Raw genomic sequence first — 15,907 nt, forward strand, 5'->3', positions numbered from 1 at the left:
TGTAATGTTAGGTTGGCTGATAATTAAATTTGTTTTGATAGAGAGATGAGACGTGTTGCTTTTTTGGATGGAAGGAATACTAGCTATTTAACATTACTCTTGTTTAAAATAGATATACTCTCGATAAATTTTGTCGAATATACAATAACAATAAAGAGACAACAAAATTCCAAAAAAAATGGCTATATGTACATTTAGCAATTTTCAGCATGCGCACCTGTCATATCAGTTGAATTGATAATCCACAATTAATAATCACTAAATTTCAAAACCTCAATCATTATTAATTTACAAAACCATTTTCCTGCTGTCTAATATAACTATATTAACTTATTAAGTAATGACTAGAAATAGGCATATTTCTTTTTTCGCTCGTTCGTACAAATAGTCATATATCTATTTATGACAACATTTTTCTCCTTCTTTTTTACTTTTTCATTTTTTTTCACTATACAATTTTAACTATTTTTTCTCTTTCTTTCTTACTTTACCAATTATACATTAAAATTCGTGCCAACCCCAAATGGCATATTTCTATGGGATGGAGGAAGTAGGATATTGCAGATCATGAAATTTTATATACTGATATCAAATGTTAAATATCACACCTGTAATTTGTGTCTTGGGTTAAATTGTTGGCAACAACGCTTAAGTTTCCAATTTTAATAACAAAATAAAGACGTGGCATTTGCAATATTATTAATTTATGTATATATTTCCAATTACCCGATTCCCAATTAATTTAATTAAACTTTGCAGGTTTTGTTGTACAATTTAAACGATGCCATTTTCTACAAGTAATATTTCTGTATTTTCTTCAAGCATTTGGTTGTGTGTGTTCGGCCTGCAACTTAATTTCGAGATTATGCATGATATTTTTTTAATTTTTTTATTTTTGAGGTCTTCCTCTGTGACAAATTTATTATTAGATTACGTACCTTAGAGCACCCGCAACGCGTGCCGTTGCGGTGCCTTATTTCGTTCCGGAGGAACGGAACCGCGGCGGCACGCGTTGCAGCCGCCCGTGTCGTCCCCATTCCGTGCCGGTGCCGTGCCGGGTGCCGTTCCCGCGAGACGCGGCACGACACGTTCCGCCACGCGCCGAGGCGACGTGGCGGCCTCCCATTCGACGCGTGACGCCCATTCGCTGCCCCGCGAGTGGGCGTCGTCAAGGTGACGCAATAATTCGATTTTTTTTAAAAAAAATTCGAATTTAATAAAAAAAATTTTTGCAACGGTATTGTTACCGTTTTTTTTGCCGTTTTTTTTATTTTTTAATTTTTTTAATTTATTTACTCTATAAATACTCCTATTTCATACTCATTTCACTCACAAACACACATCTATTTCTCTCAAATCCTCTCTATTTCCACCCCAATTTTCATCTCAAATCAACTCTGTTTTTCTTCTCCCAAATTTAATCAAACTAATGGATCCTTTTGAACAAATGCGTCAAATATTGGAACAATCACTTGAAGAAGATCGACGACGGGAGGCGGAAGAAGCAGGCTCTTTTTGCGCAGAAGCAGGAGGCCGCTCGCAAGGATGTGGAGAGGGCTTCGGGGTTCTCCAAGCACGCTTCAACATCATCAAAGCCCCAGCTCGTATGTGGTTCATGGAGAACATGGTCGACATCATGTATACGTGCATAATCTTGCACAACATGATTGTCCAAGACGAAGGACCCGAGGCGGGAATAGAGTATATAATTGAGCACATTTGGGCAAACTTTGGCGGATGAAATTATTAAAATTGTGTACTTTTATTTTTTTAGGATTTTAATTGTGTGCTTTTTATTTTTTTAAGTTTAAGTTGTAACTTTGTTTTAATGTTGTGTGTTTTTTAATAAAGTGTGTTTGTTTTTTTATTAAAGTGTGTTTGTTTTAATTGAATTGAGTTGGAAATAAAAATAAAAAATGAAATTGAATGAATAGTAATTTAAGGAACGGTTAAGGAACAGAGGGTTGCAGGTTCCGTTCCTTAGTTAAGGAATGGAGTAAAAAAGTACAGTGGGGCCCGCAAATAGTAGTTTAAGGAACGGTATAGGAACAGCGTTGTGGATGACCTTAGAACCAACTCAATCTTTTAAATAATCTCAAACCAGTTTAATGTTGAGTAATTGAATATGTATGTGTATATTTGATATACGTAGTCAAGAAGAAATGGGATCCATATATAATTTTTTCTTAAATTGAAAATTAAAAAAATTATACACCCTAACAGTAGACTAATTAACCTAAATTGAAAATTTCTGAAACGATAAAAATTATAAACTCCGATGATTGGTAAACCGTAATTAAAACAATCATAGTATGCATAAAACATTGCAGTAGTATAAATAAAATTATAATGATAAAATTTAAATTCGTTGTACGATCCGCTGACTACCCATCAAATCATAACTAACTAAATTGGCTGTTAGAGCATCCACAATGGTAATAGGTTAATCATAGGCTAGCCACAATTCCTTCTGCCACATCATTAGCACTAAAAACTCTCACTGCCACATCATCAGGATAAGCAATAGGCTAGCCACGATAAACAAAATTATAAAAAACAAATAATTAACAATCACACAAAATACGGAATTAAATTTACGACGCAGATACGAGAAAATTCAATAATAAGAGTAAAATTTTAAAAAGTACATTAATTACAAAAAAATTACATTAATATAAAAAAAATTACATTAATTTTTAAAAAAACCCCTCTTCCACACACGAGCCCCCGCCTCCGCCTCACTCCTCGTGGCCGTCGCCGTCGTCGCCGCTATCTGGGACCCCAACCTCTGCGGCATCTGAGCCCGCGTCTGAGCCCCCCAACCGTGCCGCGGCGGCATCCAAATCGACCCGCATACTCTCGAGCATTGAGTGAAGAAACCTCTTCTCCACGGGGTCAGTTGTCGCCCTCCATTCAGCTAAGATCTTGTGCATCTGAGCCCGCGTTTGTTGACGCGCGAAGAAGGCGAGCTCGGTTAGCGACGAGCCAACAGGGGGGATGCCGACTGGACCTCCTGGGACCCCTAGGCGACCCCCCTCGCTACCCGTTGTGCCCGCCTTTGCCCAACCGGGCGAGTGCGGCAAGTAAACGATGGAGGGGACAGGAACTCCTAAACATCCTCGAGGAGGTCGTGGGAACCGCCGATGCTGTCGCTGTAATCACCGGCATAGTTCAGTCGCTGCTTCTTCGGTCAGCCAGCATCGACACCTGCCCGAAACTTCTCGGAGTCCATTAGGACCTCATAACAGTTCCAGTAGGTGAACTCCTTATAAAGCCCGGACATGGGGAAGGCTTTCTCCGCTATCCTCCTGCAGTCCTCGTCAGTTTGGCTACTGGTCTGCATGCGGAGGGCGTTGGTGTACAAGCCCGAAAATCAGGAGACCGCAGCCCTGATTCGGTCCCACCCCTTCCGGCACTCCTCCCCGCTGTGTGGCCTCCCATCCGGGAAAAATGCCTTGTAGGCTTCTGATATTTTAGCCCACAAGTTGACGATCCTCTGATTGTTCGAATGGAGGGGATCATCGCAAACACTCACCCAAGCCTTGGACAGCGCGACGTTCTCCGCATCCGTCCACTTCCTCCGTGCCGAGCTGTCGTCATCAGCCGGCTGCGACGACTCGCCGACCACCCTTTTGCTCTTCCCCTTGCCCTTCTTCTTTTTTGGTGCGCCCCGACCCCGCCCTACTCCCCCGTTTGAATGGGAGTGTCCGCATCCTCGAGATCTATCCCCAACTCCTCTAAGGAGAAAGTCTCACACCCAGTGAACTGCGTCTCCGATGGGGTCGATGTGTACGAAGAAGCAGTCAAAAAATCAAAACTCGGGCGATAGACATTGTCCCCCCCCCCCCCCGGCGTCCCCTGCATCCCGGGCTGCATCCCCAGTTGCAACCCCGACATCATCTGCATCCCGGCTACCCACCCCGGCATCATCTGCATCCGGGTTGCATCCCCGGTACCCTCTGTCCGTCTTGCATCCCCTGCCATCCCGGCATACTACCCCCGACAGCCATCCCTGGCATCATCTGCTGCCAAGGGTACATGTTGTAGTACCCGGCCATCGGACCCCATCCACCTCCCACGGGTACCGTGGGAGTTTGAGACCCGCTCGTCACTGGAAACCCCTCGTTGTTGTTCTCCATTTTGCTTTATTGCTCTCGTACAGAAATTAAGTGAGAGAGAAAACTCGTTAAAACAAGCGGTGTGAATGAAAATTGCGTGCAAATCGCGTATATATAGTGTTTCGAAAATTTTAAAAAAAAGTGATGGTCGATCGCTCGCCGATCGCTTGCCTACAATGGCGGCCAGCCGATTGGCGAGCGCATCGGCCAGTGCCCGAGAATCGGCGTCCGCTCGCCGATTTGGCGCTAGCCGACTCCAATGGTTCGGCGAGCGAACCAGCTAGCGTCGGGAATCGGCTAGCCGGTCCGCTAGCCGCCATTCGAGATGCTCTTAATGTTTTTTGAAGTAAAAATTTGTTGTTAATGTTGTTCAAAGTACTTTCCAATAAAAATATGCTCTCTTTTTTTAGCCCGACTTAATTGTGTATTTTCTAATTTTAGAAAATCTATTCTCTATAATGAAGTGAGACTCATTATCCACTAATAATATTTCATTTTGCATTGTATCTTTTTCTTACTTTAATAAATGTGTATTACAATTTGTGCTTATCAACTAAAAGTGCATATTCTTTTGGGACACAGATAATAATATTTAATATTTTAATTTTTTTTCTTTCTCATTTTCTAGGTGAAGCACTTTTTCATTTTTATATAATTACATTTTGGATAAGATGTGTAATATACATTTTATTTTAAAGATCGTGAAATGTTCTTTAATGTGTTATACTGTATGATTATATGTAAAATAGTGTACTCCATCCGTCCGCAGTTCATATGATTGATTTTTTTGCCGTTATTTAGGAAAATGACAATAAATTAAAGTGAGAGAATATCGCAGAGAAGACTTCATCTACATTATTATCTCATTTACTTAATTTTCTATTCACTTTAACTATTTGTTACTCCCTCTATCCACCATTTAAAGAACCATTTGCTATTTTAGGTTGTCCATCATCTAAAATAAAATCCTCTAAGTCAAACACCTCAATTTTGGGAATTTATTTAATTAAGTGACAAATTCATATACAAGTAGCAAATTAGGACTGTTTCAGACTTGTCGTATTCAATCATGAACATATTTTCATTCAGCTATATCTATCTACGGGATTACGGTGCATAATGGAGTATTAGGGTTTAAAGAGTTACTGAAATCTTTTTAAATGTACAATTGTTGTATGTAGATATGCTCCGGACTAAAGAGAATTTAAATATACTCCTATTTACTAAGAAAAACTTTTCTAAAATAACTTTTATAATTAAAAATATAAATTTTTAATATGAAAAACCAAATTTTATGAACGTGTGAAGAGTCCATGAATATCACCAAATTAAAATATAAAAAACCAGATTTTATGAACGTGTGAAGTGAGAGTCCATGAATATCACCAAATTAACAAGCAAATTAAAAGATAATTATATCAAAGGCACCGGATTAAAGAGAATTTAAATATAAAAAATGATTTGAATGTTCTAAACATTTATAAAAATGGTAATTTTGGGAAAAGCACAAAAATATGGTCTAAGCTTTAATAAAAGTTGTAAAAATTGCCAAATAAAACCTAAATAAATTAATATAAAATATTCTGAATATATCCGATAGTTGTGAACTCTCAAAACATGTTTGATACACTTAATTTTACATTTTTGTTCTCAAGTCTAATAGTATAAATAAAGTACAACACAATTTTTACTTCTTTCGTGTGATTTCGTCTTGGATAATATAAGAATCTTAAATAAAAGATCAAGAAATGTCTTTTAACTTGATATATAAGACTTCATATATCTAGGAAAAGTGTGATCTTATTGTGATTTTCGTCCATTACTAAGAACATAACAATATACTACTCCATCCGTTCCATAGTAGTAGAGACATTTCTTTTCGGCACGGGTGTTAAGTAAAGGAAAATAAAGTAGGAAATGAAAAAGGTAGAGAGATAAAGAGATAATAAAGTAAGTGAGAAAAAATGTGTTGACTTACTAAAAAAGGAAATGCCTCCACTACTATGGAACGTACCAAAATGACTCCACTACTATGAAACGGAGGGAGTACCTCTTTATATTTTGTTTTTACCTCATTCACATTCGATATCAAATTGTAAAAAAAAATCTATCCTTCCTTCTACATTACACTCTTTTTTTTACTTGACAAATGGACATAAATTTAAAAGCTGCACAAAAAATAAATTAAATTCTGCACTACACTTTTTTTTTCTAGACTACACTCTTAATTCGTAGATAGGGGGGGGGGGGGGTATGAAGATCATGAATTTGAAACAAATAATTAGTAAATATTTCAATTTTAATATATTAACTTTTGTATTTCTGTTTATATATTTTTATCTTTGGACATGTTTTTTTCTTTAACTTTTCTTCTCCCTTCTTCTTGGTTTTCACATTTCTGGTACATAATGTATGTATAGTGTGTGTGAGAGAGGGAGAGAATAACTTAGAATTGGGAAAGAAAGGCTTATGAGTGAAGGATTTATGGTTTCACCTAACGAAGTAACAAGGACGTCATGGCTGCAACTGAGCTTTCTCATCACCTATATATTTCCTCCTCCTCTTTTCTCATTCCTATCCCACTACCATCTTCGTTCCCACTTTCAACTCATCAACAAATCTTCACTTCCCTTTCACACACACTCAGTGTGTGAAACAAAAAAAATGGATTATTGGATGATTAGGGTTTTTATCCTCCTATCTTGCTTCTCTCCTATGATGGTTGAATCCAGAGTTCGTCATTACAAGTTCAATGTAAGTCTTCTACTTTCTTTATCATCCTATGAAACTATTTTTTGAAAATGTTACTACAAAGTTATTTCATACTTATTGTCTTGTAACCACTACCAAAGAAATAGTCAAATGACTAAGGACGTTAATTTGCGTTTCTAAATGTATTAGTCACGTGTCAAAAAAAGGTCATTATTCTTAGTAATTTGATCACTTTTCTGATCAGATGAAATAATTTCCTAACATATTTTCGAATCATATGACGAAATGGGCAGCATATTGTAGTCTCTAAATCTGGACAATGATTACATTCCTAATCGCAATCAAATTAATTCCAGTTGTTGGCCTACTTTTCAAGCTAATTTTGGTAACTAGTTAAAATTACAAACCAATGGGAAGTTCCACCATATTTATAACTTAATCTATCAATAAACGAATATATTTTGATTAAAAAAATAAGTAGTGTCGTTTATGTGACAGGTGGTCATGAAAAACACAAGTCGCTTGTGCTCAACGAAACCAACTGTTACTGTAAATGGAAACTTTCCAGGACCAACTGTATATGCTAGAGAAGACGACACCGTTTTGGTCAAGGTTGTCAACCATGTCAAGTACAATGTCTCCGTCCACTGGTAAGCCACTTAAATAACTTCACACATACTAAAATTTTGTTTACTATAATATGAACAATTAATTATTGTTGGCGATGATGAATTAGGCACGGAATCCGGCAGCTTCGCACCGGGTGGGCTGACGGTCCAGCATATATCACCCAGTGTCCGATCCAGCCGGGGCAGAGTTATGTCTACAACTTCACCATCACGGGCCAGAGAGGCACACTCTGGTGGCATGCTCACATTTTGTGGCTGAGGGCCACCGTGCACGGTGCCATCGTCATCTTGCCTAAGCTCGCCGTCCCTTACCCTTTCCCCAAACCCGACCACGAACGAGTCATCATTCTAGGTTAGCTCGCAATTTAATTATATAGTACTATTACTAATTACTTCTGCTTTTCTATTTATAATTAGGTGTCACATTTTCTATTATCTTTTTAAAATTAAAACTCGTGTCGTTTCATTAGCTGAATGGTGGAAATCCAACACTGAAGATGTGATCAATGAGGCAATGAAGTCCGGCCTCGCCCCGAACGTCTCTGATGCCCACACGATCAACGGGTACCCAGGACTCAGCCCTAATTGTTCCTCCACAGGTAACAACTTACATATGGACCTATTATAACAAGATAAGATTTAATTTAACATAATAATGCTTTGGTACAAATAGATGGCTACCAACTAGATGTAACCCCGGGAAAATCATACCTTCTCCGCCTAATCAACGCTGCCCTCAATGAAGAACTCTTCTTCAAGATCGCCGGCCACAAATTCACCGTCGTCGAGGTCGACGCCACCTATGTAAAGCCCTTCACGACCGACACGGTCTTGATCGCCCCGGGCCAAACCACCAACGTCGTCCTAACGGCGAGCAAGCGCGCCGGGAAATTCGCCATTGCGGCCTCGACGTTCATGGACACGCCCGTGGTTGCGATCGACAACCTCACCGCCACCGCCACGCTCCACTACTCCGGCACGCTGTCCGCCACCCCCACCGCCGTCACCGCCGTCCCCGCGCGCAACGCCACCCCGGTGGCGGACACGTTCTCCAACTCCCTCCGCAGCCTCAACTCGAAGACCTACCCGGCGAAGGTCCCGAAAACGGTTGACCGGTCGCTGTTGTTCGCGGTGGGGCTCGGGATCAACCCGTGCCCGACGTGCAGAGCAGCGAACGGGAGCCGGGTAGTGGCGAGCGTGAACAACATCACATTCGTGATGCCGACAACCGCCTTGCTACAAGCGCACTTGTTCAACATTAAAGGAGTCTACACCACCGACTTCCCTGGGAATCCGCCGACGCCGTTCAACTACACCGGCGCTCCGCCGCAAAACATGGCGACGATATCCGCGACGAAGGTGTACCGGCTGCCGTTCAACGCCACGGTGCAGGTGGTTTTGCAGGACACCGGGATAATCGCGCCGGAGAACCACCCGGTCCATCTCCATGGATTCAATTTCTTCGTTGTCGGAAAAGGATCCGGCAATTTCAACCCCAAAACGGATCCCAAAAGCTTCAACCTCATCGATCCGGTCGAGAGGAACACGGTTGGCGTGCCGTCCGGAGGGTGGGTCGCAATCCGGTTCACCGCTGACAATCCCGGTAAATTTTTCAATCTTTGTTTGAGATACTGATGAATATATATACTACTCCATTTTGTAATGCATACTGATAAATATAAGGATTGAAATTGGACAGGTGTGTGGTTCATGCATTGCCACTTGGAAGTGCACACCACTTGGGGGCTGAAAATGGCGTTCCAAGTGGACGACGGAAAGGGCAAAAATCAGTCAGTTTTGCCGCCGCCGAAAGATTTGCCCAAGTGCTGAACATTTTGAACTGCGAATTCGAGAGTGAAATATTTCTTCTGCTGAAGTTTGGAGAGAATGTACTATATTTGTTTGTTTTATTTGCTCGACTTAATTGTATCCTCAATAATTATCTATACTCTCACTTTCTATTGTCATATTTTTTTCATTCCAATTTTTTAATATGTACTACAACCTTTTTATCTTCACTTATCTGCTAGTTTAAATCTCAAACTTCAACAAAGAATAGACGAAAGACGATTCTATCAACTAATCCATCATCTTACACACAACACATGCTATACACAGTTAAGCTACATTTTTCTACACAACACAACCTTTCTGCAATCTTCATATCATCACATCAAAATCAGAGGCATTGTAGGATTAGGTTTCAAAAATGCAGGCTTACGTTTGGACGGCGGGAGAGCGAAGCGGCCGTCGGAGCAGCCACTGGAAAGGTCGCAAGAACTGCGCTCTCTTCTTCCTCCAGAACCAGATCGCAGCGTTATATTGTTCGTTTCTGACTTTCCAAGTCGCAGCCCTCCAGTCGTACTTCTCCATCTCCGCGCGCGCTGCTTTGCCGATGGTTTCCCGGAGTTGTTGGTCGTGCAGAAGAGGTTCAAGTTTGCTCAAGCAGTCGTCAATGTCTCCAGGGTTGTACAGGTAGCCTGTGCTTCCCTGCTGCTCTTGGGAGATGATGTCCGGGATTCCTCCGGCACGAGCAGCCACGACGGGAAGCCCGGACGACATGGCCTCCAAGACGACGAACCCCAGAGTCTCCGACTCTGAGGGCATGACGAAGATATCTCCGCTAGCATATGCTTGTGAGAGCTCTTCTCCTTCTAGCATCCCTGTGAATATAGCAGGCATGCCGTGGAAAATCTGCTCCAGCTCCGCCCTAGATATGCCAAATTAATCGTCAAAATCGGACAGCGAATCGCATCCATTGTGAACTTGTGTCTGAAACTCACCTGTATGGCCCGTCTCCAACGAAGGCTATACGAGCTTCTGGCAGCCGGTCCATGACACTGTTTCAAGAACGAGATCTCCAATGTCAACACAAGGCACCTTCGAAAACAATTCGGTTAGAAAACAAGAAACGTACCTTTTCAAGAAATCCAAATTCTTCTCGACACCAAGACGCCCTACATGAACTATCAACGGTCGGTCTGGTTCTCCATTGCTAGTTTATAAAGAATAAACAACCAATCATCAAGATTCAAACTGACTAAGATTAATTAAGATCATAGTCATAGACGGAGTAGATACCTCAATCTTAGTCTCATTTCGTGGGAGCGAAAGCGGGGGTTGAAGCTCTCGGAATCAACACCCTTGTTCCAGAGCCGTATTCTGTTAGCTGATAGTTTTCAAAGTCAAGAAACAAAGTTTTACTTCAAAAACGGAGATGAGAGTGACAAAAGATCCGAATCTCAACTAGGAGATTTATCAGTTCGACTGAAAGATGATAAACTGCACCTGCTGTCACTCTTGCTGCTTCTAGATCATTTGCAATAGCAACTGAAGGCACCAGTGTAAGATCAGCAGCCCGATGCAGAAATTCTTGCAACAGATTATCCAATCGTTATTATGATCCACAAACAACATGACAAAATCGAGGGAGGTAATAGTGTAGATTGAATTAACGTACTTAAAACCAACCACATAGGTTTTACCAACCAACTGAAAGTGTATCTTGGGATATATCTGCACTATACAAACTTTCAATTAGCACAGCTACCACATTTCATGAATGTGAACAGATATTAAAAAAAGATGAAACCAAATGATATTGCGATTATATTTTTATCTGCACATTATAACATCCATTTATCAAATATGTAGTACACCAATATGGCTATTTTTGCAGTACTACACTGATTAACACGTATCACCAAACAGTTCAAAAAAGTGTAGTACATAACTATTTCATGTACTGCATATTAAAAAATACTAACGTTCAGCTATATTACAATGTAATTTAAAATTGTTCAGATATTCACATCAATAAACTATATTTTCTCTATAAAAAGTATAACTTGTGAATGGTTGTGAAGTACTTATATGTGTATTTGACCGATGGCTGTGGTTACTATTTGAAATAAGCCGTATATAACTGAACTGCTGCAGCGCTGCCTATTGAACGGCGTTAAATTGTAAATATAGCTTTGATTTACTAAAAATATGGTTGGAGATTTGACATAGATCACCACGAAGCCAAACAGCCAAATTCTACCAACATAAAACATAAAGAAGAGAAGAGAAGATGTGAAAGAGATCTGAGACATAAATAAATCATACACAGGAATATGGGTGTGATACGACATCACTATTGGTACGGATAGTAATTTCGCAATGAGGAGAGCACCGAACACCTGCAGTGGAAACAATTCCATGCAGTTTATGTATCTTAAGATGTCTCAACAGCAAAAGACAGAGCCTTGAGTACGAAAGAGGGGTAAAACAACAAGGTTGTTGAATATACCATAATTCCAGGGGATGACGCGTGTATGATGTCAGGCTTGAATCTTGCGACCGCTGAAATTATTCTTGGGCTAAGTGCTAGTGACAAAGGCACATTCCGGTACCAGGGAAGAGGAAAGCTGCCCGGACATCGTTCAATCAGATCAAGGCACTCAAAACCAGATTTTTTTTTTCTTTTTTTTTTAAATGAGACGAGTTGAGACTTGAGAATAATTTATGTATGACAATTATTAATTTCGTATTATTACTGAAAAAGAAAGAACCAAAAGCTCACCTTCTTGATCCAATCAATTTAGCTCCATAAAACTCTTCAGGCAGTCCTTCATGGGTCGTGACAACCATGACCTGTGTGTCGAGCACCAAAATAGTGGAAATTCAGAAGCAATCATTTTGCAACCACATATACGGCCTTCTATTTATTTTTATTTTTTTTTAATTTCAAAGTCCACTCAGTTTATCAGCCTGATTATGTAGGGTAATGGCTCCTAAAATCTATCGATATAGAATTTGCCTCATTTTGGAGAGCTTAATGGACACAATTTTTCATCACAACTCGGGTTCTGAAATTGATCAAAATGAATAGCAACATACCTCATCACCCATTTCGCGCAAGTATTTAATGAAATTCTGGAACCTATTTTTATATCCAGAGACATAACTGCATATAATCCCAAAATATGAGTAAGTAATTGATCATCAAAGAAGTATAATTATTCGGCAACACTTCCAAAATAATTGGACTTTGATCAAACTAATATGTGGTTTTCGGAACAGATATTAAAAGCCAAAACCCTTACAATGGCAGCATAGCATACTTAGCTTTAGTTGGAAGTAATCAATCTTACATATGCAAAGACCGATCAGATAAGTTTGTGAAGTTAGAACACTCGTATCTTACTGAATCACATCAGAAAATGCTACACGTCCCGAAGGCAATCAGACTAATAGAAACTCTTGCAGCATGAACTTTAATCTAAGTGAGATTACCTATTCAGCATCAAGGTATAACCAAAACAACGAATGCATTCAGCTAGTAAATAACAAGCATCTTAAACTCATAACATCTAAACGAAAGCAAACTGCCAAAAAGAGTTCAAAAAATCAAGCTATTAGGACTGTTTTCTTATTTTCAGGATATGAAACAACAACTTGAAAAGGTAACATCATAATGCATGGAAATTTCCCAATTTCATCAGCTAGACAGACATTTTATCGAACAGATTGAATGCATCATAAATGGACACAATCAAGAAACAAGCACTTAATCACCCACGAAAATGGAGATGGCTCAACAAAGAGGGCGATGCGCCTAGGCCTCGAATTAGCCTCTTGCTCAGGCGGAGTAGGAGATTTATCCTCTTCCTCTCCTGCATTATGCTCCGTAATTGTTACATTGCTGCTGCTACCTTCATTATTGGATGATCTCACTCTCATAATTCTCAATTCAGCACTACTCCTAAGCCTTCTATGCTGCGAAGATCGAGCATTTACACAATTTAGAGTGACAGGCTTCCTTTTCCTGGATGCACAAGAGCGAGAAACTCCGGAATTGAAGAGTGGGGGTAGGAGTGAGTAAGAAGAGGAAGTGGGGAGGGAGAGAGAAGAATTGGGCATGGTGAGATTAAATTATTTGGGGTTCTTTGTTGTGTGCTCTTTGTAGTCAATCATGGAGAAGGGAGCTTGGATATTTTCAGTGCGTGTTTGAGAGAGAGGAATGTGAGACATTCAAGGCATATTCTTTGCTCTGAGGTGTTGAGTATATCCGGAAGATGACTGTTTTTCTGTTCAACGGTTTTTGGGGACGTTTTGGACAATATTCAAAATATTGGGGTCTATATGATATATAGGAGTAAATTCTTTTATGATTTTCACTATTTTTATTTTTTTAATGGAAAATATTCAAACTTCTTTTAGTTTTCTATCCACTGTTTTATTATTTTCATATATAATTCACAGTTAAAATTTGATTTTCTTAGTACAGTGGAGTATAATTTTATATCCAAAGTTTGTACTGATTTCATTTTCAAATCTAGAATCTGTCTCTTTTATTGGACTCATATTTTCAACGTGATAATATGGGCCTCTGGCACTCAAACTAAATTGGCCTGTATTTTGTTTTGTCCAATTGCAATAATTGTCTTATTGGTAGTAGTCCATAAAGAATGTATAATTTTCTATTTTTTTACAACAAAATCAATAGTTCATAATCTTAATCCTCTATTTCTCATGTTTCGATATGAAGTTCAAAATCCTGCAATAACTAAAAAAACAAACCCAAGCAAAAACTAACAACCTGAGCATCTAGTTGGGCGCCCTAAAGTCTGCCCGATACATGGACGCGCCTTAGGATGCCACTGCAACTCCACGCCCTATGCAACTTCCTTCCTCCGCGCCCTATGCATCATCTGCGGACGATGAACCATTTTTTGCATCCTCCGCCCCATTGCGGGGGTAAAGAGGATAGGTCCGGACGATGCACACATTTTCATTTTTAAATATTATTTTTTAATATTTTCTTCTATATATATCACCAATTTTTTTACTTCATTTCACATCTTTTACTCCACTCTCTTCCCCATCTCAATTTCTCTCTAAATTCAATAATGAATTCCGACGATTTTCCATATTTGCAAGCATAAAATATAAAAAAATAAAAAATAAATACTGATAATAGGATTTGCCTTTAATTTGTGGTGTTTTTATATTTATTCTTGCTAATTGATATATTTGCAAACATAAAAAATAAAAAAAAATAAATACAAAATAAGAGTTAAAATTATAGGGTGGGCTATAGGGCGCCCCACTGCAGGTGGATGGGTAGGAGGATAAAATGTTGACGTGACAGAGTATAGGGCACCCTATAGGGCGGGCTATAGGGCACCCCACTGCTGATGCTCTAAGCCAATGAACAACAATATCTCTCCGTTTACCATTTAAAGAACCATTTTGAATCTGTACAGAATTTAAGAAATTGATTGACTTTGTTAAGAAAAGTAAATAGAGAAAGTAAGTTGAATGTGAGACCCATTTTTAGTAGTATTAGTTTTATAATAGATAGTGAGCATAAAAAATTAGTGGAATGTAGGGTCTGCATATCAAAACTGAAAAAAAAAAAATGAGTCTTTAAATCGTGGACAACTTAAAATGATAAAATTGACTTTTTAAAAGGTGGATGGACGGAGTATCACGTGAAGGCTATTTCTAAAAGAATGTGCAATAACTCCAAAGCAGCAAAGGGTTACATGAATTCAATCTGAATACCAAAATAGATAACATCACACAAAGAGAAAGAGAACAGCAAAAACATGTTCATAGCCTTCAAATCAGCCTCTGATATTACTAAAATCTTGTGCAGATGAAGTGATGAGTTGAGAATGGGAAATTGAGGCACCAGCTTATAATTCACAACTTCACTTTACAATTTACATTACATAACATTAGCTAGACTTTTAAATATCACTAAATTTAATGACATAATTTTGTGACACAAATAATAGTAACCATGCATTTATAATGTGTCACTATTTTATTTGATGGCATTTCTAATTTTTCAAAAATTATGTCACAATTGGACCTTTTTTGTTACAGTGGTCAGTTTTTTATTAGGTTATTGAACTACAAAGTACAAAATCTGCATTTGGCTGAATCAAATTCAGCTCAATTACTTCATGCAAAAAATGGTAAGATTCTGCATCTAAATTCTAAAAGATATACTCCAATTTAGAAAAATGGAAAGATGGCTTGATTTCTATTTTCTCAATTCTTCTCTATTATACCACTATATACGAGATGAAGATCATATGTTGACATATAATTCAGCACTACCGATATAAAATAATACCAAAAATAAATAAATTCATGGCAATGTCTACCTATGTCATGATAATGTCCCTTTAGTGTTATGACCTACATCATTCAAAAAAAATAAATTTAAAAAGAATTTATTTCCTTTATTTTTCACTGTCTAAAACTGCACAACCATAATGAAGTTGCAGTTATCATCCTGTTCAACCAAATGTTAAATGAGGCAGAAAATTCCAGTCAAAAAGGAAATTTCCCATTCAAACATAAACATTAATTCCAATGCAGAGGAAAGCTTTAATGTTTGTGATTCAAGGTAGATAAAGGTAACAAAAGATGAAATATGGGCACACA

At 38.8% G+C, this 15,907-nt stretch overlaps 2 protein-coding genes across 3 annotated transcripts; one reads left to right on the top strand and one right to left on the bottom strand.

The window, feature by feature from the left end:
* The first annotated feature begins 6,710 nt into the window (after window positions 1-6,710).
* Window positions 6,711-9,477, top strand: LOC121809804 (laccase-4-like). The gene is made up of 6 exons (XM_042210613.1): window positions 6,711-6,872; window positions 7,329-7,480; window positions 7,567-7,811; window positions 7,930-8,058; window positions 8,133-9,062; window positions 9,159-9,477. Exons 1-6 carry the CDS (start codon window positions 6,783-6,785, stop codon window positions 9,287-9,289), a joined length of 1,677 nt encoding a protein of 558 aa, XP_042066547.1. The 5' UTR covers window positions 6,711-6,782; the 3' UTR covers window positions 9,290-9,477.
* Window positions 9,478-9,515: 38 nt separating this feature from the next.
* On the bottom strand, window positions 9,516-13,544 carry LOC121809814 (sulfoquinovosyl transferase SQD2-like). Of its 2 annotated transcripts, none has more exons than XM_042210622.1 (11): window positions 13,026-13,544; window positions 12,344-12,410; window positions 12,027-12,097; window positions 11,754-11,871; window positions 11,570-11,643; window positions 10,920-10,975; window positions 10,748-10,831; window positions 10,541-10,628; window positions 10,377-10,454; window positions 10,243-10,299; window positions 9,516-10,169 (listed from the first exon to the last, which is right to left on the bottom strand). In XM_042210622.1, the coding sequence occupies exons 1-11, from the start codon at window positions 13,364-13,366 to the stop codon at window positions 9,677-9,679; spliced, it is 1,527 nt and encodes a 508-aa protein (XP_042066556.1). In that variant the 5' UTR covers window positions 13,367-13,544; the 3' UTR covers window positions 9,516-9,676. The 2 variants fall into 2 exon arrangements, with proteins under 2 accessions (XP_042066556.1, XP_042066564.1); XM_042210630.1 differs by having other exon boundaries at window positions 13,022-13,258.
* Window positions 13,545-15,907: the final 2,363 nt, after the last annotated feature.

This window comes from Salvia splendens, chromosome 1 (assembly GCF_004379255.2).
Source record: "Salvia splendens isolate huo1 chromosome 1, SspV2, whole genome shotgun sequence".
NCBI classification, from domain to species: domain Eukaryota; kingdom Viridiplantae; phylum Streptophyta; class Magnoliopsida; order Lamiales; family Lamiaceae; genus Salvia; species Salvia splendens.

What these genes read in the sequence shown, in the direction of transcription:
- LOC121809804 (XM_042210613.1), top strand. Translation starts at nt 6,783, where the DNA reads ATGGATTATTGGATGATTAGGGTTTTTATCCTCCTATCTTGCTTCTCT. An exon ending in TACAATGTCTCCGTCCACTG is followed by an intron (nt 7,481 to 7,566) that starts GTAAGCCACTTA and finishes ATGATGAATTAG; the next exon opens with GCACGGAATCCGGCAGCTTC. An exon ending in CGAACGAGTCATCATTCTAG is followed by an intron (nt 7,812 to 7,929) that starts GTTAGCTCGCAA and finishes TCGTTTCATTAG; the next exon opens with CTGAATGGTGGAAATCCAAC.
- LOC121809814 (XM_042210622.1), bottom strand. Translation starts at nt 13,366, where the DNA reads ATGCCCAATTCTTCTCTCTCCCTCCCCACTTCCTCTTCTTACTCACTC. An exon ending in TGCGCGAAATGGGTGATGAG is followed by an intron (nt 12,098 to 12,343) that starts GTATGTTGCTAT and finishes CTCGACACACAG; the next exon opens with GTCATGGTTGTCACGACCCA. An exon ending in CGTCATCCCCTGGAATTATG is followed by an intron (nt 11,644 to 11,753) that starts GTATATTCAACA and finishes TTTCCACTGCAG; the next exon opens with GTGTTCGGTGCTCTCCTCAT.